The sequence below is a fragment of the Mesoplodon bidens genome (assembly GCF_964165515.1).
Source record: "Mesoplodon bidens genome assembly, chromosome: 8".
Taxonomy (NCBI): domain Eukaryota; kingdom Metazoa; phylum Chordata; class Mammalia; order Artiodactyla; family Ziphiidae; genus Mesoplodon; species Mesoplodon bidens.
The window spans coordinates 17,616,938-17,644,281 of record NC_138165.1 but is presented as its reverse complement, the minus strand read 5'-3'; the positions used below and the strand labels follow the sequence as shown (position 1 = coordinate 17,644,281).

At 38.1% G+C, this 27,344-nt stretch overlaps 1 protein-coding gene across 3 annotated transcripts in view; it reads left to right on the top strand.

The window, feature by feature from the left end:
* PPP1R1C (protein phosphatase 1 regulatory inhibitor subunit 1C) overlaps positions 1–27,344 on the top strand; it is a gene marked incomplete at both ends in the record, with an annotated part of 124,687 nt that overhangs the window by 58,295 nt on the left and 39,048 nt on the right. For 2 of the 3 annotated variants that reach the window (XM_081241856.1, XM_081241855.1), the window contains 2 exons: positions 8,892–8,929; positions 10,907–10,967. The exons of the other annotated variant lie outside the window; for it this stretch is intronic. In XM_081241856.1, coding sequence (XP_081097982.1) covers positions 8,892–8,929; positions 10,907–10,967 — 99 coding nt within the window. The remainder of the gene's footprint in view (positions 1–8,891; positions 8,930–10,906; positions 10,968–27,344) is intronic. 3 annotated transcript variants of the gene reach the window in all.

Genomic DNA, 27,344 nt, shown 5'->3' with positions numbered 1-27,344 from the left:
TTGGAGGTACCCAGTGTTCTGCCTATGCCTCTGGATGGTCTCAAGCTCAGCATTGCATCTCCTCATTCAGTTGTATCACTATCCCCACTGGTGTTGAAGGGCCCAGGCTGATTTCCACAGTGCAGTGTTAACCATGGCAAGATGTGGCTGAATTGGTCTGCTAATGACACCCTGTCCTCATGTGTCAAGGTCCTGAATGCTCTTCCTGCTACCTTGAGCATTTGTGGATTCTTTGGAGACACCTCATAGCTGCCATGTGGATGACAGGCTCTTGGTGCTTCAGCCAGGCGTCAGGGCTGTGCCTCTGAGGTGGGAGAGCCAAGGTCAGGACAACGGTCCACCAGAGACCTCCCAGCTCCATGTAATATCAAATGGCGAAAATCTCCCTGAGATCTGCATCTCAGCGCCAAGACCCAACTCCGCTCAATGACCAGCAAGCTACAGTGCTGGACACCCTATGCTAAACAACTAACAAAACAGGTACACAACCCCACCCATTAGCAGAGAGGCTGCCTAAAATCATAATAAGTCCACAGACACCCCAAAACACACCACCAGACATGGACCTGCCCACCAGAAAGACAAGATCAAGCCTCATCCACCAGAACACAGGCACTACTCCCCTCCACCAGGAAGCCTACACAACCGAAAGAACCAACCTTAGCCACAAGGGGGCAGACACCAAAAACAATGGGAACTATGAACCTACAGCCTGTGAAGAGGAAACCCCAAACACTGTAAGTTAAGCAAAATGAGAAGACAAAGAAACACACAGCAGATGAAGGAGCAAGGTAAAACCTCATGAGATCTAACAAATGAAGAGGAAATAGGCAGTCTACTTGAAAAAGAATTCAGAATAATGATAGTAAAGATGATCCAAAATCTTGGAAATAGAATGGAGAAAATACAAGAAACGTTTAACAAGGACTCAGAAGAACTAAAGAGCAAACAAACAGTGATGAACAACACAATAAATGAAATGAAAAAATTCTCTAGAAGGGATCAATAGCAGAAAAACTGAGGCAGAAAAACGGATAAGTGACCTGGAAGATAAAAGAGTGGAATTAACTACTGCAGAGCAGAATAAAGAAAAAAGAATGAAAAGAATTGAGGACAGTCTCAGAGACCTCTGGGGCAATATTAAATGCACCAACATTCAAATTATAGGGGTCCCAGAAGAAGAAGAGAGAAAGAAAGGAACGGAGAAAATATTTGAAGAGATTATAGATGAAAACGTCCCTAACATGGGAAAGGAAATAGCCACCCAAGTCCAGGAAGCACAGAGCATCCCATACAGGATAAATCCAAGGAGAAACATACCAAGACACATATTAATCAAACTATCAAAAATTAAATACAAAGAAAATATATTAAAAGCAGCAAGGGAAAAACAACAAATAACATACAAGGGAATCCCCATAAGGTTAACAGCTGATCTTTCAGCAGAAACTCTGCAAGCCAGAAGGGAGTGGCAGGACATATTTAAAGTGATGAAAGGGAAAAAGATTACCAAGATTACTCTACCCAGCAAGGATCTCATTCAGATTTGACGGAGAAATTAAAACCTTCACAGAGAAGCAAAAGCTAAGAGAATTCAGCACCACCAAACCAGCTTCACAGCAAACGCTAAAGGAACTTCTCTAGGCAGGAAACACAAGGGAAGGAAAAGACCTACAATAACAAACCCAAAACAATTAAGAAAATGGGAATAGGAATATACCTATCGATAATTACCTTAAATGGAAATGGCTTAAATGCTCCAACCAAAAGACACAGACTGGCTGAATGGATACAAAAACAAGACCCATATATATGCTGTCTACAAGAGACCCACTTCAGACCTAGGAACACGTACAGACTGAAAGTGAGGGGATGGAAAAAGATATTCCATGCAAATGGAAATCAAAAGAAAGCTGGAGTAGCAATTCTCATATCAGACAAAATAGACTTTAAAACAAAGATTATTACAAGAGACAAAGAAGGACACTACAGAATGATCAAGGGATCAATCCAAGAAGATATAACAACTGTAAATATTCATGCACCCAACATAGGAGCACCTCAATACATAAGGCAAATACTAACAGCCATAAAAGAGGAAATTGACAGTAACACAATCATAGTAGGGGACTTTAACACCCCACTTTCACCATTGGACAGATCATCCAAAATGGAGATAAATAAGGAAACACAAGCTCTGAATGACACATTAAACAAGATGGACTTAATTGATACTTATAGGACATTCCATCCAAAACAACAGAATATACTTTCTTCTCAAGTGCTCATGGAACATTCTCCAGGATAGATCATATCTTGGGTCACAAATCAAGCCTTGGTAAATTTAAGAAAACTGAAATCATATCAAGTATCTCTTCTGACCACAACGCTATGAGACTACATAACAATTACAGGAAAAAATCTGAAAAACATACAAACACATGGAGGCTAAACAATACACTATTTAATAACCAAGAGACCACTGAAGAAATCAAAGAGGAAATCAAAAAATACCTAGAAACAAATGACAATGAAAACATGACGACCCAAAACCTATGGGATGCAGCAAAAGCAGTTCTAAGAGGGAAGTTTATAGCACTGCAATCCTACCTTAAGAAACAAGAAATATCTCAAATAAACAACCTAACCTTACATCTAAAGCAAGTAGAGAAAGAACCTCAAAAAACCCTGAAAGTTAGCAGAAGGAAAGAAATCATAAAGCTCAGAGCAGAAATAAATGAAAAAGAAATGAAGGAAACTATAGCAAAGATCAATAAAATTAAAAGGTGGTTCTTTGAGAAGAAAAACAAAATTAATAAACCATTAGCCAGACTCATCAAGGAAAAAAGGGAGAAGACTCAAGTCAGTAGAATTAGAAATGAAAAAGGAGAAGTAACAACTGACACTGCAGAAATACAAAGGATCATGAGAGATTACTACAAGCAACTATATGCCAATAAAATGGACAATCTGGAAGAAATGGACCAATTCTTAGAAATGCACAACCTTCTGAGACTGAACCAGGAAGAAATAGAAAATATGAAGAGACAAATCACAAGTACTGAATTGAAACTGTGATTAATAATCTTCCAACAAACCAAAGCCCAGGACCAGATGGCTTCACAGGCAAATTCTATCAAACATTTAGAGAAGAGCTAACACCTATCCTTCTCAAACTCTTCCAAAATAGAGCAGAGGGAGGAACACTCACAAACTCATTCTACGAGGCCACCATCACCCCGATACCAAAACCAAACAAAGATGTCTCAAAAAAAGAAAACTACAGACCAATATCACTGATGAACATAGATGCAAAAATCCTCAACAAAATACTAGCAAACAGAATCCAACAGCACATTAAAAGGATCATACACCATGATCAAGTGGGGTTTATCCCAGGAATGCAAGGATTCTTCAATATACGCAAATCAATCAATGTGATACACCATATTAACAAATTGAAGGAGAAAAAGCATATGATCATCTCAGTAGATGCAGAAAAACTTTCGATAAAATTCAACACCCATTTATGATAAAAACCCTGCAGAAAGTAGGCATAGAGGGAACTTACCTCAACATAATAAAGGCCATATATGACAAACCCACAGCAAACATCATTCTCAATGGTGTAAAACTGAAAACATTTCCACTAAGATCAGGAAGAAGACAAGGTTGACACTTTCATCACTATTATTCAACATAGTTTTGGAAGTTTTAGCCACAGCAATCAGAGAAGAAAAAGAACTAAAAGGAATCCAAATCTGAAAAGAAATAAAGCTGTCACTTTTTGCAGATGACATGATACTATACATAGAGAATCCTAAAGATGCTGCCAGAAAAGTACTAGAGCTAATCAATGAATTTGGTAAAGTAGAAGGACACAAAACTAATGCACAGAAATCTCTGGCATTCCTATACACTAATGATGAAAAATCTGAAAGTGAAATCAAGAAAACACTCCAATTTACCACTGCAACAAAAAGAATAAAATATCTAGGAATAAACCTACCTAAGGAGACAAAAGACCTGTATACACAAAATTATAAGACACTGATGAAAGAAATTAAAGATGATACAAATAGATGGAGAGATATACCATGTTCTTGGATTGGAAGAATCAACATTGTGAAAATGACTCTATGACCCAAAGCAATCTACAGATTCAATGCAATCCCTATCAAATTACCACGGGCATTTTTCACAGAACTAGAACAAAAAATTTCACAATTTGTATGGAAACACAAAAGACCCCGAATAGCCAAAGCAATCTTGAGAATGAAAAACGGAGCTGGAGGAATCAGGCTCCCTGACTTCAGACTATAGTACAAAGCTACAGTAATCAAGACAGTATGGTACTGGCACAAAAACAGAAATATAGATCAATGGAAGAGGATAGAAGGCCCAGAGATAAGCCCACTCACATATGGTCACCTTATCTTTGATAAAGGAGGCAAGAATATACAATGGAGAAAAGACAGCCTCTTCAATAAGTGGTGCTGGGAAAACTGGACAGCTACATATAAAAGAAAGAAATGAGAACATTCTCTAACACCATACACAAAAGTAAACTCAAAATGGATTATAGACCTAAGTGTAAGGCCAGACACTATGAAACTCTCAGAGGAAAACATAGGAAGAACACTCTGACATAAATCACAGCAAGATCCTTTTGGACCCACCTCCTAGAGAAATGGAAATAAAAACAAAAATAAACAAATGGGACTTAATGAAACTTAAAAGCTTTTGCACAGCAAAGGAAACCATAAACAAGACGAAAAGTCAACCCTCAGAATGGGAGAAAATATTTGCCAATGAAGCAACTGACAAAGGATTAATCTCCAAAATTTACAAGCAGCTCATGTAGTTCAATATCAAAAAAATAAACAACCCAATCCAAAAATGGGCAGAAGACTTAAATGGACATTTCTCCAAAGAAGATATACAGATTGCCAACAAACACATGAAAGAATGCTCAACATCATTAATCATTAGACAAATGCAAATCAAAACTACAATGCAATATCATCTCACACCAGTCAGAATGGGCATCATTAAAAAATCTACAAACAATAAATGCTGGAGAGAGTGTGGAGAAAAGGGAACCCTCTTGCACTGTTGGTGGGAATGTAAATTGATACAGCCACTATGGAGAACAGTATGGAGGTTCCTTAAAAAACTAAAAGCAATCCCACTACTGGGCATATACCCGGAGAAAACCATAATTCAAAAAGAGTCATGTACCACAATGTTCACTGCAGCTCTATTTACGATAGCCAGGACATGGAAGCAACCTAAGTGTCCATCAACAGATGAATGGATAAAGAAGATGTGGCACATATATACAATGGAATATTACTCAGCCATAAAAAGAAACGAAACTGAGCTATTTGTAATGAGGTGGATAGACCTAGAGTCTGTCATACAGAGTGAAGTAAGTCAGAAAGAGAAAGACAAATACCATATGCTAACACATATATATGGAATTTAAGAAAAAGAAAATGTCATGAAGAACCTAGGGGTAAAACAGGAATAAAGACACAGACCTACTTGAGAATGGACTTGAGGATATGGGGAGGGGGAAGGATAAGCTGTGACAAAGCGAGAGAGAGGCATGGACATATATACACTACCAAACGTAAGGTAGATAGATAGTGGGAAACGGCCGCATAGCACAGGGAGATCAGCTCGGTGCTTGGTGACCGCCTGGAGGGGTGGGATAGGGAGGGTGGGAGGGAGGGAGACGCAAGAGGGAAGGGATGTGGGAACAGATATATATGTATGACTGATTCACTTCATTATAAAGCAGAAACTAATAAAAAAATAAAAATTAAAAAAAGACTAAATATTGTACAGATAAGTCTTCCCTAATTAAATCAAGGATTTTTTTAAATTTCCAAAAAAAAGAAATCAGATGCAAAAGGGCATATGCTATATAATTCCACTTATATAAAATGTCCAGAATAGGTAAATCTATATAGACATAAAGTAGATCAGTAGTTTCCAGGGGTTAGAAAGAGGAGAGAATGGGAAGTGATTGCTAATGGGTATAGGGTTTCTTTTTGGCGTGATAAGAATATTTAGGAATTAGATAATGATGATGGTTGCACAACTTTGTGAATATACTAAAAACTACTGAACTGTACACTTTAAAATGGTGAATTTTATGGGATGAAAGTTTTATCTCAATTTAAAGAAGTGGCAAATGCGATTGCAATCTCTTTTCTTGCCTTGTGTGATATCACGTGCTTCTGGTTTTCCTACTACTTCTTTGGCCACTCTTTATAAGTTATTGTGCATGTTTCTCTTCTTTTGTCATCCATTAAATATTGGTTTTCCTCAGGGTTCTCTCCTAGGATTTCTTCCTTTCTTCTGTTTTCTCCTTATACAATCTCTGTTGGGTAGTAAGGAAGTCATTGCTCTGAAGAGTTTGACATGCACAAATGTCATTGACCATGGTTTAGTTAAATAACCCAGTCCCCCAATAACATGCTTCAGATTTCAGTTACACAGTATAATATGTGAGTAACTGCATAAAATATAAACTTCACGGCTAGCTCCACAAATCCCTAAGTAAATAATAGATGTGCTTCATAATCAGTGACCAACCACATCACTTCTTTCAAAGTCTGTTGGTGATTGCCATTGTACATCAGTTATTCAGTTCATGCACAGACAGCAAAGCCTGTAGTTGGGTTGTCTCCTTGTCTCTCGGTGATAAACTTGTATGACATTTAACAAAAATGAATAATAGAAAAAAATGAAAGTTCAGCAAAGAAATTAAAAGTGATAATGCAGAAGTGAAATTGGATGTGATTAGATTTGAAAATGGAGACAGCAGAATAAAGCCAGGATGAGACCTGGGCTACACGAAGCCACTGAATGGACAATATTGAAAAAGTCTGATAAATCAAAAACAAGGTAAAGTGGCTTCAATATTGTTTAGTTTAAGTTGCCTTCAGAACAAGAAGCCGCTAATGGTGGAAATACAGAATTTACTTCTACTTTTGATTGAAGACTGTAATGAAAAAATTCAATCAGTTTAACTAGCATTTAGGCCAAACATTAAATTTGGGTGCTGTGTTGAAAAAAAGCAGTAATTACAAGAAGACTGAAGAAGAACCTTTTACTGACAGTAAAGGCTGATTTCATAACTTTTTGTGATTTGATGTCTATTTTGTCTGATATTAGTATAGTCACCCTTCTCTCTTTTGGTTTTTATTTGCATAGAATTGTTTTTTCTATCCTTTGACTCTTACCCTATTTGTATATTTGGATCTAAAGTGAGTCTCTTGTAGGTAGTACATATTGGATCATATGTTCTTATCCATTTTGCTAATCTTGGTCTTTTGAAGATTTTAATCTGTTTATATTTAAAGTAACTAATAAGACTTCCTTCTGTCATTTTGCTATTTGTTTCCTATATGACTTATAGCTTTTTTGTCCCTCATTCCTGAATTCTGTCTTCCTTTATGCTTACTTTTAAAAAAATATGTATTTATTTATTTATTTTATTTTTGGCTGTATCCATCTTAGTTGCCACACATGGGATCTTTCGTTGTGGCATGCAGGCTTCTCTCTAGTTGTGGCATGCGGGCTCTCTAGTTGTGGCTTGCATGCTTAGTAGTTGCGGTGCACAGGCTTAGTTGCCCCATGGTATGTGGGATCTTAGTTCCCCGACCCGGGATGTACCTGCATCCCCTGCATTGGAAGGCGGATTCTTCAACACTGGACCACTAGGGAAGCCCCATGTTTAGTTAATTTTTTGTAGTGAATTGTTTAAATTTCTTTCTCATTTCCTTTTGTGTACCTTCTATAGCTGTTCTCTTTGTAGTTACAATGGGGATTACATTTAAAACCCTAAAGTTGTAACACTTCAATTTGAATTTATACTAGTTTAACTTCAATAACATACGAACACTCTTCTTTTACGCCTCTGTCCCAACCCCTTATGGTTATTTATATCACAAAATTACATCCTTATACATTATGTACCCCAAAACATAAACTAATAATTCTTTAAATTCACTAGCCTCTTAAATTATGTAGAGAACAAAATGCGGAGTTACAAACCAAAGTTACAATTATACTTGCTTTTAGACATTCTTTGATGAATGTCTCGTTCAGTATTTAAACCATGGCATCAATTTCTCAGCTGTGGGACTAACCTAAAAGTGAGGAACGGTCAACTGGGCCTAGAAGCCAAGAGGCAGAATCCATGCAAAAGAGGTGAGGAGGTAGGAAAGAAGCCCAGCCTAGAATGTCCTCGCTCTGTGGAAGGGGAGTATGTGAGCACCTCTTCCTCCTCTCTCCCCTTCCTCACAACTGTTTTTTTACACAGACTATGTGGAAGTTGCCCTAGAAGTGTCACAAGAAATATTTCTGACAAAGTTACTGATTCTTTCCAGGGGCATATAGAAAAGAGGGTGCCTCTTTTAGAGTCAGTGATTGGGCTGAGCGGAAAAGTAGGTTTGTTCTGCTTACTGGCAAACTTAAGGAAAATGACAGAGGCTACAGTTAATTGACAGTACTGCAAAATCCATGAGGAGAGGAGGTTGTTTACGCCTTAGCACTGTGAGGTTGATGATGCCAACAGTTGTTCTAGGAGGCATTTCTCTGGTCCCCCTTCTGGACTGCTGGAAGTTGGGCAATTTGGAATTTCAGGAGGGATGCTTTTTTATTGCCTTTTTTAAACCTGTGGGAGAGGGTTATCTCAGAAGGAAACTATTTCTTTCTGCCTCCCCCTGCCCTCTCAGCCACTAGACTAAGCCATGGATATTGTATAAGCATAAGGCAATTATTAAATCATTCTGTTCCATGTTATTGATAATTTAATGTGCATATTACAAGGAAAAATATCAACTTTCTAATAATTACACCTACTTCTCTTGCAGAAATAGATGACAAGAGAGTGACCAACACACAAGCAGAAGTAAGTTTTCTTATACTCTGTATAAATGTGTCCAACCAACTAAAAACACAACCAGTTTGATTTGATGTGATATAAAATATGGTATCAATATAACTGTGTTGTAAAAACTATTTAATTTGCTTTCCCCTACTGAACACACAGTAAAATGGTGTCATTAAGTCTCCATCTCTAGGCTACCCTTGATTCTCCACCTATGAAATACTAACCCCTGGAAAAACTTCTAAAATAAACTACTGATTTTAGAGGCAAGATATGGTATTGATAATTTCAATTTAGTGACTGGTTGTGTATGACCACCACAGATTGGGACAGCCAATGTTGGAACCCTGGAACAAGAAGGTAGGGGAAAGACACCTCTTAAGGGTCCTCTGGTGTGTGGAGCCAAGAGCAGATCCTGAGGCCAGTCTCCACATACACACATGTAGGAGTTCAGATTGAAAATATGAACCAGGGATGGGGGGCGGCTAGGGGAGCTGATAACATAGGATACACAGAATACAAGAAAATGAGCAAACTTGTGCCCAGAAATGGAATAAATATTGAGTAGGACTCATGCAGACTTGATACTCAATTCCCATGGCCATATGAGTAGGCATCTAGCAAAACTCAGTGAAAAATGTAGAAAGAACAAAATACCAGAAAGTATCTCTCAAGACTTTTCTAAAAATTTAATGAGATTGTAAATGTGAAATGCTTTGAAAACTAAACTCTTACATAAATATAATTTTTATTAGTTAATAAGTTTTACCACTGTTACTAAACAAACCAACTTTTCTGTAGAATTAATTTTCTACTTAATCTTTGAATATGTATATGGAAATAAACATATAAGAAAACCTGGAAGTGAATACTTCTTAAAATTAACCAAATGTGACAGAATACAGCAAAGGTACAACAGAAGGCTCAATCATCCACACATTTATACTAATGTAGAGTTGCCCTGCCTGCATCTGTGTATAATAGACTAGTAACAAAACACTCTATTTTGAAGAAATTTGCTTGTATCATTTGCTTTGATTGATATGGATTTGGTAACTATTTGGTTGAATTTTTTACTTTTTAATAGGTTGTTTTTGCATCAGCTAAATACCAACATCTTGATGACTCCTTTGAGGGCAATTAAGCTTTAGTATGTATGAGTAAAGATGCCTCAAGCTCTATTTACAACTTTGTGAAACAGTTTCTAGTTTTCTTCAGACTCTGTACATTATGTTCTTTCTAATATGCATGGAAAGTCTAGAACAATCCTCAAAGAGTATCTTGTAACTATTTATACTTGAACTTTTCAAAGCAAAAATAATTGCTCCAGACACTGAAACTCCTGCCTTTGACACACTGAAATATAAGTAGACACACCATTAAAAAGGAGTATTTGACATAATCTGATCGAGGTGTAGACCACATATATATATAATTTATTATAATAAGTAATGCCTTATACATATATAAATATCTATTTCTATCTAAACTTTAAATATTATTATTATGGTTCTGACCCTGAAATATGTTCCTCTGTTCCAATTTGTATCAATTTTAGTGCAAAAGTTTCTGCCTCAATAAATTAATTCTGATCCAGTGTGCTTAAGAGTGTTAAGCAGCAGTTTTGTTAGGAAAGAGCTTTTGAACATGTAGAAGAATATTACAACATTGTAATTCCAAGTAAATGGAGCTATTAGACTGAACATCTCAATCCCATAGGATTATAGACTGATATTACTTAGCAAGGACTCTCATTAACCCTCCAGAACCACCGACAAGCCTATGAACAGATATAATTATACCATGGACATAGCTTTTGGAGTTTATTTTGTCCTGGGACTTACGTTTTTCTCTAAAATGGAAAGGATTAGTACTATCTCTTTCTTTCTTTCTTTTTAAAATAAACTAATGTTACTAGGTGTTTATTTCCCTCAAAGGGCTGCTGACATTGTACCTTTTATCCAAACATAAGACTTATTACTTTTTTCTCTTTACCAGTCACAGAATGCATCCCCTAAGCAAAGGAAGCAGAGCGTGTATACACCACCCGCCATGAAAGGTACTGTTCATGTACTGTTTCCGGTTGTTTTGAGTGCTGAGTTCATGGATGGCAGGCAGGCTGTTCTCAGGCGCCTTATACCTGCTTATAAGCTAGATCTATCTCACTAAAAGTCACATTACTTTCAGTAACATATGTTATTTGAAACCTAGTTTCATCAAGAGTGAAATAGGTGAAGAAGGGACAACTAGCGATGTCTCAAAATCTCAGTCTGGAAATTCAGATTTTCCAAAATAATGACAAAAGTTTTCTTTTACCCTTCCTCACATGTTTTCCCTGAAGAGATTTTTCTAGAATCCCTAATTACTCTTGCAAGTGTTGGCAGATGATTACCTTTTTTTCCTTGGCTTAAGCAAAGTATGTCTTGAATTTCAGAGAGATACAGTGTAAAGTGTTGCTTCACTGCCCTGTGTCAGGAGCAGTTCTAAGAAACCCAGTCAAACAGCTATTAGCTGTACATATAATAGCTGTTGAAATAGCAACTAAGAGTGCTAGCTCAGATTCTGGCGTTCTCCCAGAATTTCCACCCCTCCCCCCCAAAATTAGAACTGCTAAAAGAACATCTAAGTGTATCAGAATTTTGACCAACATCAATTCCAGGGAAGGTTTCTTTTATTTCTCACACAACAGTATTCCTGACATGAGGCAGAGTGTGTCCAATCCAGTAGCTCGTGTTCCAGCCTGGCACTTGGGCTGTTGGCCCAGTGACTCATCATGCAGTCATACAGCTCGGTTTCAACTATAAGGAGAGGCCAGCTGAACAGCTTCCTCTGGAGTCTAGAGAGATGTCTAAATTGGGAGTGAAATTTTCCACGCTGTATCCTCTCTAGATTTGGGGCTTCTCTCTGAAAGACAGGTGGGACTAAAGGGACACATTAATAGCTACTTTCCATAAACTTCTGTCCTGTGCAGCTATAAAATACAATGTTTGCTTGTTCATAAGACTGTAGTAAATAATGCAATCATCAGCACTGTAGTTAATTCCAGGGTAATTATTGAGGCTATCAGGCATCCCTTTCTCAAGATCAGTATAATCATTTTTGAAGATATCTTCCCTATTGTAAGTCATCTTGTACTTTTTTTTTTTATTTTTTGCTTTATAACAAATTTAATCAGTTATACATATACATATGTTCCCATATCCCCTCATCTTGTACTTTTAAGACACATCAGTTTTGGCATGAATGGGTCCCAAAGAAAGATATATGTTCACTCATTTAATAATTTCCGCTGTTCTATTTTGGGTTAGCTTAACTAAATAAAGACTGTTCTCATGTCCTTAGAGAATAACAGCATTATGTTTAAAGGAAAAATCTTAAAATCAAGGCCCCAAAGGCTCATGGTTTTTATATTTAGCTCTCAAATATAAGAATGTGGGATGCTAACATTTAGGGAAGTTAGTCATATTGTACATTTTTACCCATAACCTTACTACTGTTGAGCCCTCCAAGATGGTCATTCAATGATAATCATTTTTGGTCATAAGTTAAAGGCTTGAGAAAGCACAGTAATTCTTTCATGAGGCTATTCGGGTATAATTACTAGCCACTTAGGTCCTCATTTATTACCTGTAAATACTTAGCAAAGTCTCCTGCTACTGATAAAAGAGAAGAGAGAGCTAAATCCACATATTTTATTCAGTCTACCTGTCCCTTAGAGCTAGAAATGAATATTTTGGGACAAAATTAAGCAATGGTAACATATGGTGCATTGTAAGCACATTAAGAAGCTTCAATCATAAAAAAGATGAATTAGAACGGAAATGTTATTGAAATGCAAAATCAATAACTGCTCTGAAATGTATAATTCCTCAAACTGCAGTGGAGCATGCAATTAGAATGTAAAAAATGTTTGCTAGGAGAGCAAAGTAGCACCAGATATGATTAATAGTTCTGACCAAATGGCCAACTAGAGCTTCATGAATGACCCAGTGAGTAGCTGATTAGTAAAACAAAACAAAACAAACTAGCTAGACTCCTTCCTTCTTCTCTTGTATTAGGTAGTGAGGAGTTACTGGATATAGAGGCCTATACCCAGGAGAGAGATGCTACGTTCTGCCTACGCCATTTCAATAAATGCCCAGACAGACTAGTCTCCCAGCTCCTACATTCATTTATTTTTCCCTCTTTCAGTTACTATGGTATTTATGGCTCCACCAGCTCTCAGAAAACAGAGACATGTCCAGATCACCTCTTGTGATGAAGGCTTTATGAAGGTGCATGGGTAGGTAGGGGGTAAGAAATAGAGCAGAGGAAACCATTTTAGCAGGTACACTGTCAGGACTGATAGACTGATGACCTCCAAATTCATATCTGCAGCCCTAACTTATCTCCTGAACTTCAGACTCCCATTTCTAACTAGCTATCAAATTTCTTCACCTGAATGAATGACATTCATTGAAACTTCTCAAATTTACTATGTCCAAAACCAAACTCAACGGTTCTTTTTTGGTTTTTCCCCATCTCAATAAATCTTATTCAGCTGTTGAGAACAAAAATCTTTGCATAATCCTTGACTGCTCCCCCTTACCCAATCCATCATCTACTCTTGTTGGTGCTAATTTCAAGATGTACCCCTTCTCTATTTTCCGTATCTTCCACTGCTACTACCTTGTGCAACCACCATTGTTTCTTGCCTGGGCTGCTGAAGTAGCCTCCTTACTGCTCTCCTGCTTCTGCTCTTGTCCCTCTACAATTGAGTCTCCACACACAAACCAGAGTAATTCCTCTAATGCACAAATGTAATCATGCCACCCCCTTGACCAAAATCCTCAAAAACTTCCTGTTGCATTCAGAATAAAATGCAAAATCCAATCATGGCTTACGAGTGCCTGAATGAGCTGCACTGTCCTTTCCTCTTGATCTTACCTCCTTTCACGCTGCCCCTTGTTCATCGCGGTTCAATGTCATGGACTTTTTCGGTTTATAAACATCTCAAACACACTTCTGTATCAGAGCATTTGTACTTTCCACTTTCTCTGCTTGAGAAGCTCTTTACCCAGTGGCCTCACAGGTGACTCAGCTAATGTTCCCTCCTCAGAAAGGTCTTCATTTCCTGATAACTGCCTATCCTACCATCACTATCCATGTCCTTATAACACTGCCTTAATTTTTTCCATGGCACTCATCATTATGTACCTAGAATGAGGTATCCATGACAACAGTTTTGTTCATTTGATATTCCCAGCACTTAGTACAGTTTCTGGCACATAATAGGTGCTCAATAAAAACTTGTTGAATAAATGAACTGTAATGAACTGGGGAATCCAGCCACATTGTCATCTGCTGGGAAGAGGATGTCCCTTAAACCTTGTTCTACTAATTGTCATACTTGTGACTCTGCTTCTGTTTCTCTTTGTTTCTCTCTCTGCTTGATCCCCCTTTAACTCTTACGTTCTTACTTATCCGTATGCTTCTGTTTTTCTAGTTTTACTTTTTCCCACTCCCTTCCCCTCTAGTCAAAGAGAAAATCTGATTTGGAAAATTAGTTACCATCCAGAATGATGCATCGATTTGGCTGGATTCCTAAGAAAGGTTATCTCATGGACCACTGGAACCATTAGGCGGTTGCCTCTGACTACAGCCTGGTTCCTCCAACAGTTAGTTTCTGGCGAAGATGGCAGCATCGTGGGAAACAAACTTGGCAATGTAAGTAGAAGAATCTGGAGATGGCTCTCTTCCTTCAGAGATGTTTCATGACTTGATCAGAACATTTACTCTTAGAAAGTAATAGTAGAGTTAGTTCTTGGTCTTGCCATCTTTCTAGTCATAACATTATAGTCATTCAAAGTTGTCAAGTTTAAAGGTTAACTAGTACAACTATCTAGTGATGCATCAAACATCACTTCCATTTTTTCCACTGCATCTAACCTCAGGGTATTAGATTGGCTACGTTCTCTTGAAGGTTCTAATATATTAGTCTTGGGCTGTAGCCAAATAATCAAAAGTTCCAGGTGATTCTGCTGTAGCAAGTCTAAAAACTGACCAGACTCCAGATATCCAATCATCTATCTAACATGTCTTTCTTATGTCATAGGTTGAATAAATGAAATGAAATCTCATGGAAATCAAAGATCATGAGATCAAAATTAGCATGTTCAAAACTGACCTTCTGATCTCCACAGCAAATCAATTTGTCCTTCATGTTCCCCTTCTCAGAAGGGTGCTTATTCTTGAGTTCTGGGGGTCTCCAACGACTCTCTCTCTCTCCTTCACTCTCTTCATCAGTAGAGCACCAGGTCTTGTGGATTGCACCCCATTAGTACCTCTCCCACCTTCCCCTCTTCTATCTCCAATGTCACCATCACAATTCAAGTCACATTCATTTCTCTGCCAGGATATAAAAGGTTACTCTCCATTCAGTCTCTTTCCTCTACTTCCCATCTGTTTTCTATACTGTACCCAAAGTGAACTTCTTAAAAACCGGATGTGATTATGCCACTTCCTTGGTTAAAACTCTTCAATAGCTCCTCACTGCCCTTAGACAAAATTCCTATTCCAGAGCAAAGTTTAGAAAGCTTACTGCCCTGTGGCTCCAATATGCCTCTCCTCTCCTTACCCACTAGGTCCCAGCCACACTGGCATTCTGCCAGCTTCTAAATGCACCAAGCTCTTTCCTGAAGAGTCTGCATACATTCTTCATCTAGAATATTCTCCCTTGCCTCCTTCTTGTCCTCATTCTTTATTTGGTTAGTTACTACTTATTATTCAAGCCCTGTCCTTAAAGGTCAGATCCTGAAAGGAGCTTTCCCTAAGCCTCCATTCTAAATTATGTGTAGCTATGAACTCTCTATTAATAGTTACACATTCTCTATAGTTCTTTCATTGCAAGTAATCACAGTATTCAATTATTTATTAAGTGTCTCTCCAACTACACCAGAAGTGATCTACATGGCAGCAGTGACAGTGCCTATTTTGTTTATTACCTTATCTGCAGGGCTTAACACAGTGCTTGAGACATAAGCAGTGCTTATACATATACTTTTATTTTTATTTATTTATTTATTTTTTGCGGTACGCGGGCCTCTCACTGTTGTGGCCTCTCCCGTTGTGGAGCACAGGCTCCGGATGCGCAGGCTCAGTGGCCATGGCTCGCGGGCCTAGCCGCTCCGCGGCATGTGGGATCTTCCCAGACCGGGGCACGAACCCGCATCCCCTGCATCGGCAGGTGGACTCTCAACCATATACTTTTAAATAATTTTTTAAAATGTACCCAACACTACTGATGGTGAATGAATCATTTCCTTAGGGTGTTTACCTTCTCTCTGGTCTATTAGAAAGATCTTTTCTCTATTGAAATTTATATTCATGGATTCTTCTCTATATCTTGTTGCTATTTGTGATAAATTTAAAAATGACAACTCTCTGAATATTTCAAGACATCTATCAGGTCCTTGCCTCACCCCTAATTTCTCTCTTTCCAGGTTAAAACATTTCAATGTCAATTATGCCTGTCCTTTCACATTCACTCCTGATCTCCTAATAAGCTTTACTTTGCCTCTATCACTCTAGAAGTACATCATTCAAAATCAACTTATATTTAAGGTGTGGTCTGACCAGAACAGAATGGAGACTTCAATTATGCCTGTCACCTCCTTCATTCCAGATAAGTTAATTCCATTAATGCGACCTCAAATTGTATTAGCTTTCTCTGGCAGCCATATACACTGGTGACAAATAGTGAGCTTACCATAAATTCAAAACTTCCAAGCCTTTTTCATGTACTGCTTTAAAGCCATATTATTTATAATGTATAGCTCATTTAAAAATTATGTCTTTTCGGGCTTCCCTGGTGGCGCAATGGTTGAGAGTCCGCCTGCCGATGCAGGGGACACGGGTTCGTGCCCCGGTCTGGGAAGATCCCACATGCCGCAGAGCGGCTAGGCCCGTGAGCCATGGCTGCTGAGCCTGCGCATCCGGAGCCTGTGCTCTGCAAGGGGAGAGGCCACAACAGTGAGAGGCCCGCCTACCGCAAAAAAAAAAAAAAAAAAAAAAAAAAAAATTATGTCTTTTCTTAACCAAAAAGCAAGACGGTGCTGTCATCCCAATTGACTTTCATCTTCTTAGAGTCAGACTGTCACATGAACATGTCATATTTCATATCATGATTCCATCATCTATTTTATTTTCCATTATCTCAATTGTTTGTCATCCATAGGTTATATAAATTTATCTCTGATATTTTAATCCACATCTGTAATAGACGTATCAAACAGAACGGGGCAAAGAAAGGCCTGCAGCACACATATCTCCCTCTAGTTGACACTGGTCCCCCTGAAGGCCATCATTCAACCAGTTATAAAATAGACTTATTATGTCAAGATTACATCCCTTAAAACCAGAGGATATTACAAACTCTCATTAGATACATTATTATATTTCAGATATGGTGTGCTGACCACATTTTTTCATGTCTGTAGATGAGTCATAAATCTGTAATGTATATTATGCATAAAAAATCACAAGTTGAAGGTTGCATAGAAAACACACTTACTTTTCCATTACCCTGTGTGATATAGTGTTTTATAATTATGTAAATAGAAAGTTCTGAAGATTATCAGAAAAATGATAGCTGACTACTGAATACCCATGTGATTTCTCTGGTGTTTATATGGTGGTCAGCCCTGTAATTTACAGAACAGCCAATTAAATTATTGTTGGATAGCTTGAATCATGTTTTCAGAAAAGCAAAGTAGGTTTCAATCTTGGGGCAGGAAATGGCTGACGCATTGCCACCCCCATTTTGTGTGTGTGTGTGTTTTACTGGAAGGCAAATGCCTTCAATTGAAGACAGCAAAGCAAGGGCTATCGATTTAAAAGGAAATCTGAACATGAAACAAAGCAGCTGACTGAAAAACAGCTTTGTAGAGCAGGTCTATTAGTATTACATTACCATTCTTAATGTATAACAAGTCAGATTTTTCATGGACTTCTGAAAAACATCTTCTTCCTCTCATTCTTCATAATTTCTTTGCTACTTCAGTGTCCAGAGATTGTTCTTCTGACATGTCCAGTAGGTCTTCTCTGAATGCTTACAGCATTGTAACTCTTACATTTTTTCCTCCAAGGATGGTGTGATCTTGATATTTTATCTCAATTTAGCCTCTTTTCATAAAGCAATAAATGCAAATAAGGAAGAGCCCAGGGAAGGAAATAAATCAAACTGGCCCAATAAAAAGTCTAACATGGATTTTGGAGGATGGTAGGTGACAGTGACAAAGATGTGCCATGTAATATTAACTGAAGGATAATCTTCAAATCAGGGAAAGCTGTTGATCGTAGTAATTTAATGGGACCCAGCAGGAAAAGATGTGGACATTGTGGGGGAAGCAATCAGTGTTCAAACCTCAGTGACACCACTTGTTAACTGTTCAACTTCAGCAAGTCAATGATTTTAACCTGTCTCTTCTCTCATTAGTTAAATGGAGGTGATACCCACCACACAGGCCTATTGTGGGGACAAAATGAAACAATATGTGTAAAAAGCATGCTTAGGAAAGGCACACAATATGTAAGATCTATTTTGGGTAATTATTTGAACCCTGGATTAAGAGGCAGGTACACCCCTCCTCGTTTCCCCTGAGCCTGCAGAAAGGAGGGATGAAGCCCTGGGGAGAGACCAAGGAAGGATGGAAGGTCTTGGAGGTGAATAAAACCCCTGCCAGAGCTTTGCTCTCATCCCAGTAGGAACTGAAGAGTCAGGGCTAAAGGTGCCTGATCCTACTAAGCATGTGGACAACCAAACCTTGCAACACTCACTCCACTTTTATTTGTACCAGTCTCAGGTAGATTTGTGGAGTTGATCTTTGACCTTTCACTTCCTTTGTAACAAAACCCTGCTTTGCTTCGTTCACCTGCCTCATCCTCTCAGACACCCAACCCCTCTTTTCCCAGCTAACTAACAGCGCTCTCAGAGGTACTGATATTTAAATTAATCAATTTCATATTTCAAAAAAGCCTAAGAACAAAGTGATGTTTAATGGTAAATTTGGGGGTGCTAAAGAAGATCATACAATAAACATTTCTAGCCAGGGGGATGTGTAGGAAATCATATAATTCAGCCTATAATTAGGCAATGTAGGTAGGTTAACAATGATTATATAGAACTATGATCAAATCACTCTTCCTGAGTTTGAAACCTCTTATAATTGTGCTGAAAAAAAAATTCTCAAAAGGAATAGACTAGCCATAGTATCCTGTTTTCATCACCCCCTGCATGTTGAAAAGTCAGGGAGAGAAGGTAGCAAGATCTTTTAGCTTCACATCAGGCCATCTCCACATTGCATTCCTTTTTTTTTAATATAACATTTCTGTCCCTCTGTGGTTGTTCTTCAGGTATTCATCACATTTGCCTTTCTAAATCTTGGCTTTTATGTTTGTGCTGGCCTGGTTTATTTACTGTGTAGGGTGGGGTTTATTTATGCAACTCAAGAAACATTTTAACAGATTTCTAGATAACAAAGAACATTCTAAATATATACAAGTCTTGCCTTAAAAAACAACAACAAAAAAAACAACCAAATATGCTTCTATTTCCAGATCCACTTCCTTCACTTCTCTTCAATTTCCTTCACTAAGTTCTATGTTCATCTTTCCTCATATCTTTGAATTCAGAAGGTGGGGTCAGATTGGAGAACTGATCTGAGAATGTATCTTTCTTTTTTTTTTTTTGGATTGTATTGTATGTGCATTATATATATATAATATATATATATTTAATAGATCTCCATTGGAGTATAATTGCTTCACAATACTGTGTTAGTTTCTGTTGTACACCAAAGTGAATCGGCCATATGCATATATATGTCCCCATGTGGTGCCAATTAAACTTTGAAAAGGAGACCACTCTTCATCAATATGGTTCCATTCAGGTGTCTGTATATATTTACACCTATTTTAAGCTTAATCTTTTAAATGTATCAATACATTCCTCTGTTTAAATAACATACAACTTTTAAAATTGCTTCCTATCTTAGAAGTAGGGGAAGAGATGAACTTTTGTATTTGGTTGGAACAGATAAATCAAGACCCAGTGTCTCTAGGTTTCTCCCAAGTCTGCAAATGGTAAAATTCAGTTGCATAAGCACTAAAAATGTACTGCCACACATCACGTATGAGCCTCCACTCTGTATCGAGCATGGCCTTAAAGTGGTGTGGCTGCAGAGATGAAAGGCAAAATCCACACCTTCTAGGAGACCAGTCTGGATGAAGCAACACACAAGTGGACAGGTAGAGCACACCATGGTAAGTCCTTGTACAGGGATTTGAGCAGAGTTATCAGGGGATGTGAGGAAACCCACGTTGTCTGGGGGACCAGAAGGTAAGGCCTTTTAGATCACAGAAGGAAGAGTCATGTTTACACGTGTCTGCAGAGTTAAATGGACTGGGTCACGGAAAAGTGGAACACACATCTCACCATTTTCATTCCTCCTGCTCATACAAACTTCCAAAGCATTTAAGATGATACCATAATGTAGACAGTTAAATCCTACATGGATCATCACCAAGTACTTTGCTGCCATGCAAAGTCTAAAAAGGCCCTACTTATGGACTACATAGACATCACTTTCCAATGCATTTGGAAATCCTTGTGCATTTGATTCCCTTTTTAAAAGTCTGGTTCATGTCTTTGTCTTTCCTTTTAATAATATTACTTTTAACAGAGTAAGTTCCAACTCAAATTATACTATTTTAAAAATAAAATTTAGGGCTTCCCTGGTGGCGCAGTGGTTGAGAGTCCGCCTGCCGATGCAGGGGACACGGGTTCGTGCCCCAGTCCAGAAGGATCCCACATGCCGCGGAGCGGCTGGGCCCGTGAGCCATGGCCACTGAGTCTGCGCGTCCAGAGCCTGGGCTCCGCAGCGGAGAGGCCACAACAGTGAGAGGCCCGCGTACCACAAAAATAAATAAATAAATAAATAATTAAAAAATAAAATTTATACTTTAGAACAGTTTTAGATTTACAGGAAAATTGTGATAATACAGAGTTTCCATATATGCTATATCCAGTTTTTGCTATGATATATACCTTATATTAATATGGTACATTTGTTACTTACCAAACCAATATTGATCCATTATTATTAACTAAAGTCCATGTTTTATTCATATTTGTGTAGTTTTTGCCTAATGTCCTTTTTCTGATCTAGGAACACATCCAGGATACCACCTTACATTGAGTTATCACATCTCCTTAGGCTTCTCTTGCTTTTGACAGTTTCTGACTTTCCTTGTTTTTGATGACCTTGATTGTTTTGAGGAGTACTGGTCAAGTATTTTCTGGAATATCCCTCTATTGGGATTTGTCTGATGTTTTTCTCATGACTAGACTGGGGTTGTGGGTTCTGGGGAGAAAGACTATAGATATAAAGTGACCATTTCATCACATGGTATCAAGGGTACATGCTATCAACCTGATTTATCACTGTTGATGTTGACCTTGATCACCTGGTTGAGGGAGTGTTCACCAGTTCTCCCCACTGCAGAGTTACTGTTTTTTTACCCCCTTTCCATATTTCATTCTCTGGAAGGAAGTCACCATGTGTAGCTCACACTCAAGGAGTGGGAAGTTATACTCCACCTCCTTGAAAAAAAATGTATCTAAATAAAATTATTTTGTAAATATATTATAAACTTTCTGGAATAAGTTCCAATAAATAACTATTTGGAATTCATTTTGCACAGAACATTTGTCTCTGCTCCTCCATTTTTTTACATTTATTCAATCATTTATTTTTATCACTATGGACTCATGGATATTTATTTAATACTCTGGGTTATAACTCAATATGACTTTATTTTGTTGCTCACACCATTACTGTGGGGTTTTTTTGGTTTGTTTTAGCATATTCTTACTTTTTGGCGCTACAAGATACTCCAGGCTCATTTGTATATCTTCTACCCCAGTCTTACAGAATCAGACATTTCTCCAAGAAGCCCTCAAATTACAGTTTTTATTTTTGAGTCAGTATACTGTAAAACACATGTTTGCATCAGTATATAGTTACTAAAAATAAAGAAGTCTATCACTTGCTCTGCTGAAATGTATGTGCATTATATCCATTAGTGTTTAGGAGGATTAATGCCACACTATCAGCATACTAAGACGTACACACTCCACCCTTATTAACGCTAATGGGAGTCTAGGAAGAAAAAACAATGCCTGTAAGTAGAATAGGCAGATGTTGTCTGTATGGGCTTGCCTTCCTTCATTTAATACCTAATACAGGGTTCCCTTATGTTTTCTGGGATGAGATATGTATTGCCTCTTTATAGATGCCGAATTGGGAATAGGTTTTCAGCCTTCTTGGAGATTGGCTATTTGCTTTACTTAAATCAAAGATTTAAAAAAGTAATATGTAAACACCTTATATTTGTGTAGTGCTTCAACATAAACAATGTGTTTTTGTATAGCTAATTTGTTTTTTTACAGGAAACTATGTAAGGTAAGCAGAATCTTTCATTTTAGAGGAAAGTGAGGCTCACAGAAGAGAGCAGGGTTCCCATGTTTAATGTCATGCTCCTTTACAAGGCCAAATTGTGAACATGAGCTTTTTTTGCTTTTCTGTTGGAATAGTCAATATTTTTCCCATTTACCCATCTATCCTATTTGCCCTAATTAAAATCTAAAGATCCTTCAGCCTTATAACTTAATGAAGTTTTTACAAAAATCTTTGGTTTTTTTTGTTTCTGTTTTTGTTTTTTGCAGTACGTGGGCCTCTCACTGTTGTGACCTCTCCTGTTGCGGAGCACAGGCTCCGGATGCACAGGCTCAGCGGCCATGGTTCATGGGCCCAGCCACTCCGTGGCATGTGGGATCTTCCCGGACCAGGTCACGAACCCATGTCCCCTGCATAGGCAGGCGGACTCTCAACCACTGCGCCACCAGGGAAGCCCTTTACAGAATCTTTTATACAAAAGTTCCTACAAGATGCTTAGTACTCGTTTTTAATAGTTTTTATATTTTGAACTCACATTATAGGTCCATATGTAATAACAATGGACTTAAACAATGGATTAAGTCTGCCTTAATCTTCTCTCTCTCCAATCTGCCTTTCCCCACCTCCGACAGCTGACCACACAAATCTAACTCTGTGACTTTTTGTTTACAACCCTTCAAATGTGCACCCATTCCTTTATGACAAGGCCCTGGAAATAAGTTGCAGGGCTGTTTACGATCTGGCCCCTCCTACCTGTTTAGCCCCACCTCCTACCACAGCTTCCTTTAATCTCAGGCTGCAGTAATGCAGAGCTGCATTAAGTTCCTCAAAAACAATGTGTGGTTTCTCGCCTCCACATTTGTTCTGTAGCTTCATTTGCATAGATGTCCTCTCTCTGAGCCCCTACTTCTAAATCCTTTGAGCTGTGCTCCTTTGAGACTCAGAATGCATTATACCTACCTATTTGTGTGTATGGGTAATCCCTTCTAGCTAGACTGATTTCCTTGGAAACAGGGCCAATGTCTTATTTGTCTCTCAGGAGTATTCTTATGTCTTCCATTTGTATTGCTGAGGACTCTTAGTAAACACTGAATCAGTGACTGAATAACCTTTCTGATTTAAAAATGAATGTCAGTTTAACGGTTTAATTTTAGCCATACTGAAAAAAATTACAAATTGCTGATGTGTATTTCAGTCACTCATTCATTTACTCACTCACCCTCACTCATTCATTCTACAAACATTTACAAAATGCTTACTATCTGCCAGGCAGGTCGTGTATTAGGCTCTTTTGGTTGAGGATGAGCTAAACACAGTCCTTGTCCATAGGAAACAACATAGTCAAATGGAAAAGAAAGCTGTGTAAAACAATAATAAGTTCCATAAGACTGATGTGGACAGTGTTATTTGAGTATGGAAGAGGAACCCACTAGCTCTCCCTGTCACAGATAGCAAAGACTTCGCAGGAGAAATGAACTTCATCTGTTAGTTGAGGGATGAGTAAGATTTTCATAGAGAAGCCCGTGGCGTGGATTCCAGACAAAGAATTGAGCAGCTGCAGAGGCACAGAAGCCAAAGGGCAGGTGAACCCGGAACACTGTGGCTGGGGGTGAAGCCTGTGGAGGAGGGAACATGGAGCGATGCTGGGGACTGGTCAAAGGTCCTGTGTGCCATGTGCTCAGGAGCTGAATTTTTGTCTGGAGAAAACAGAGCACTTTTGGACAATTCTTAAGATTACTTGGTATGTTACCTTGTTCTCTTGAGTGCTTTGAAAATATTAGAAAGAGGGAAAAGGATTAAGAAGTTGATTCACAGAGTTAATTTTTAAAAATTAGTCTGCCCTAGGTTTTATTTGCCTCAGTTCATCTGCCTGTTTCCATGGCTCTTATTTATAGAAGATGGCTAACAACTAGCACCAACTTCTTTTTCTCTTGCTTTAATGCATTTTGACTTTCTAAATAATATTTATGAGCCGTGAGAAGTTGAAATACTCATCAGATTACCTTCCAAAATAAATTAATGGAAATCCAATTAGGAATGTGTTATAAAATAAAAATGTCAAGATAAATTGAAGACTTGGTTCTTAGTGGGGCAAATTTAAGGTAGGATTACATTCTTACAAACTTGTACTGGCCTAGGAAACTTTTCTAAACATTCTCCCTTTTAAAACCTTATATTCTTGTCTGATCACAAGACAGCTTTAAGAACAGTCATTAATTCCTTTCTCAACAGGTCCTCATGACAAAATATCCCACGTTTCAATTGTCAGAACAGGCTGCATTCTTTCTGTGGAGTGTGTATTTTTGGAACAGTAAAGATATCAGCATTGCTGCCAATAGGTATACAAATACTTATTAAACTTGAACTCTATGCAAAGCTCTGAGCCACGTGTTAAATAAATGAGCTACCAAGTTTTAAAACACTCTAGGTCAAATTCTGAAAATTTTCAGTTTTTTCATTAAGAGACAAAAACACCAAACAGAAGTAAGAGTGTCCAAAGATTAGTTTCAGGAAATTACCAGGCCCACATGATAAAAATTACATGATAAGCACTGCATTTATGATCTGTGTTCTATATCTCTTTCTGGTGTAATTACCAACAGGAGCCCTGTTGTGCTTTCCTTACCTTTGATAGGAAGCCAAAGTCACCTTTTTTTTTTTCCTGACAAAAATTTTATTCACTGCATTCTTGAGTAAGTTTGTAAGATTTTATTCTCAAGACCAAACTTAAAATGATCTTACTGACTTTCAACAAGCTATCTTAGAGCAAGGTTCTCATATGTTTCCCTCAATATAACAATAAGACAATCTCAGCTTTAAATACAGATGGACTAGAATTGATAAAGGACTTTGGGGGTTGGAAATGGCATCATTTCGCCCCTTCTGGATCCGAGGCCATTGCTAAGTCTATTATTAAATATTTAATTCTTAAAAGCATATCGGTCCTCCTAGGCCCTGGCAGTCTAGAGGCAAATAAAGGAAGTAAGCTGTAGAAGTAACAATTAAAATGATTGCCACAGATGTGTGAGCTAGTTGTCTGAGAAGGGAAGAAGGAGAAACACTATAAATTTACACAGTTACATCACTGTGTAGGACAAGATGACCAAAACGCTGACCTGGAATCACTCAGAAAAACAGTCGTACTATTTTTAATGTAACATGCATTTTAAAAGGCAGGGAACTGAAAGTATGCAATGAAAGATTTTAAATCCCACTTTTTTTTTTTTAGGGTTCCTACTCAGTGCAGTAGGTACTTCACAGTATATGAAAATACAAGTGTGAATGCCCTCTCATTCTTTTTCTGAAGACTTTAAAAAAATTTTTTTACTGGAGTATAGTTGCTTTACAATGTTGTGTCAGTTTCTACTGTACAGCAAAGTGAATCAGCTATACATATACATATATCCCCACTTTTTTGGATTTCCTTCCCATTTAGGTCACCACAGAGCAATGAGTAAAGTTCCCTGTGCTATACAGTAGGTTCTCATTAGTTATCTATTTTATATATAGTATCCATAGTGTTTATATGTCAATCCCAATCTCCCAATTCATCCCACCTCCCTCCCTTCCCCGATGGTATCCAAATGTTTGTTCTCTACATCTGTGTCTCTATTTCTACCTTGTAAATAAGATCGTTGATACCAGTTGTTTCAGATTTCACATATATGCGTTAATATACGATATTTGTTTTTCTGACTGACTTCACTCTGTATGACAGTCTCTGGGTCCATCCATGTCTCTACAAATAACCCAATTTCGTTCCTTTTTATGTCTGAGTAATATTCCATTGTATATATGTGCATCTTCTTTATCCATTCCTCTGTTGATGGACACTTAGGTTTCTCCAAGACCTGGATATTGTAAATAGTGCTGCAATGAACACTGGGGTGCATGTGTCTTTTTGAATTATGGTTTTCTCTGGGTACATGCCCAGTAGTGGGATTGCTGGCTCATATGGTAGTTCTATTTTTAGTTTTTTAAGGAACCTCCATACTGTTCTCCATAGTGACTGTATCAATTTATATTCCCACCAACAGCACAAGAGGGTTCCCTTTTCTCCATACCCTCTCCAGCATTTACTGTTTGTAGATTTTGTGATGATGGCCATTCTGACCGGTGTGAGGTGATATCTCATTGTAGTTTTGATTTGCATTTCTCTAATAATTAGTGATGTTGCGCATTTTTTCATGTTTGTTGGCCACCTGTATGTCTTCTTTGGAGAAATGTCTATTTAGGTCTTCTGTCCATTTTTTGATTGGGTTGTTTCTTTTTTTGATATTGAGCTGCACGAGCTGTTTGTATATTTTGGAGATTAATCCTTTGTCAGTTGCTTCATTTGCAAATATTTTCTCCCATTCTGAGGGCTGTCTTTTTGAAAGCAATGATGCCCACTCTTACAGTGGCCAAAGGGTTAGGGAGGGTGTGAACGACGGGAAATGGGAAAAGGTCTCAAGCTCAGTGGCTCATAAACTAGTGTTCCAGTCATTCAAGAACATTAGGAAGGATGTGAAAACAAACTTGGCCTATTTAGAAGTTTTGCCTAAGTCAGTACCTTGCCTCCTAACATGTAGTGGAGATTTCCTTAAAAATCTTTCTCCGAAATCTAAAGATGAAGACTGGCTTCTGATTTCCTCCAGTCCCTACAAAACATTTCATCATGTTTGGTAAGTTGAAAGGATTATGTTGAAACATTAAAAAGTATTTTGACTTTTCATTTTGGAATGGTGAACTCCTGAGCCAAATTACCAACACCATAGTGATTCATTGTCACTAATAACCACACTGAGGACTTCCCTGGTGACACATCTGCCTGCCAGTGCAGGTGACATGGGTTCAATCCCTGATCCAGGAAGATCCCACATGTTGCGGAGCAACTCAGCCCATGAGCCACAACTACTGAGCCTGCGCTCTAAAGCCCATGAGCCACAACTACTGAGCCC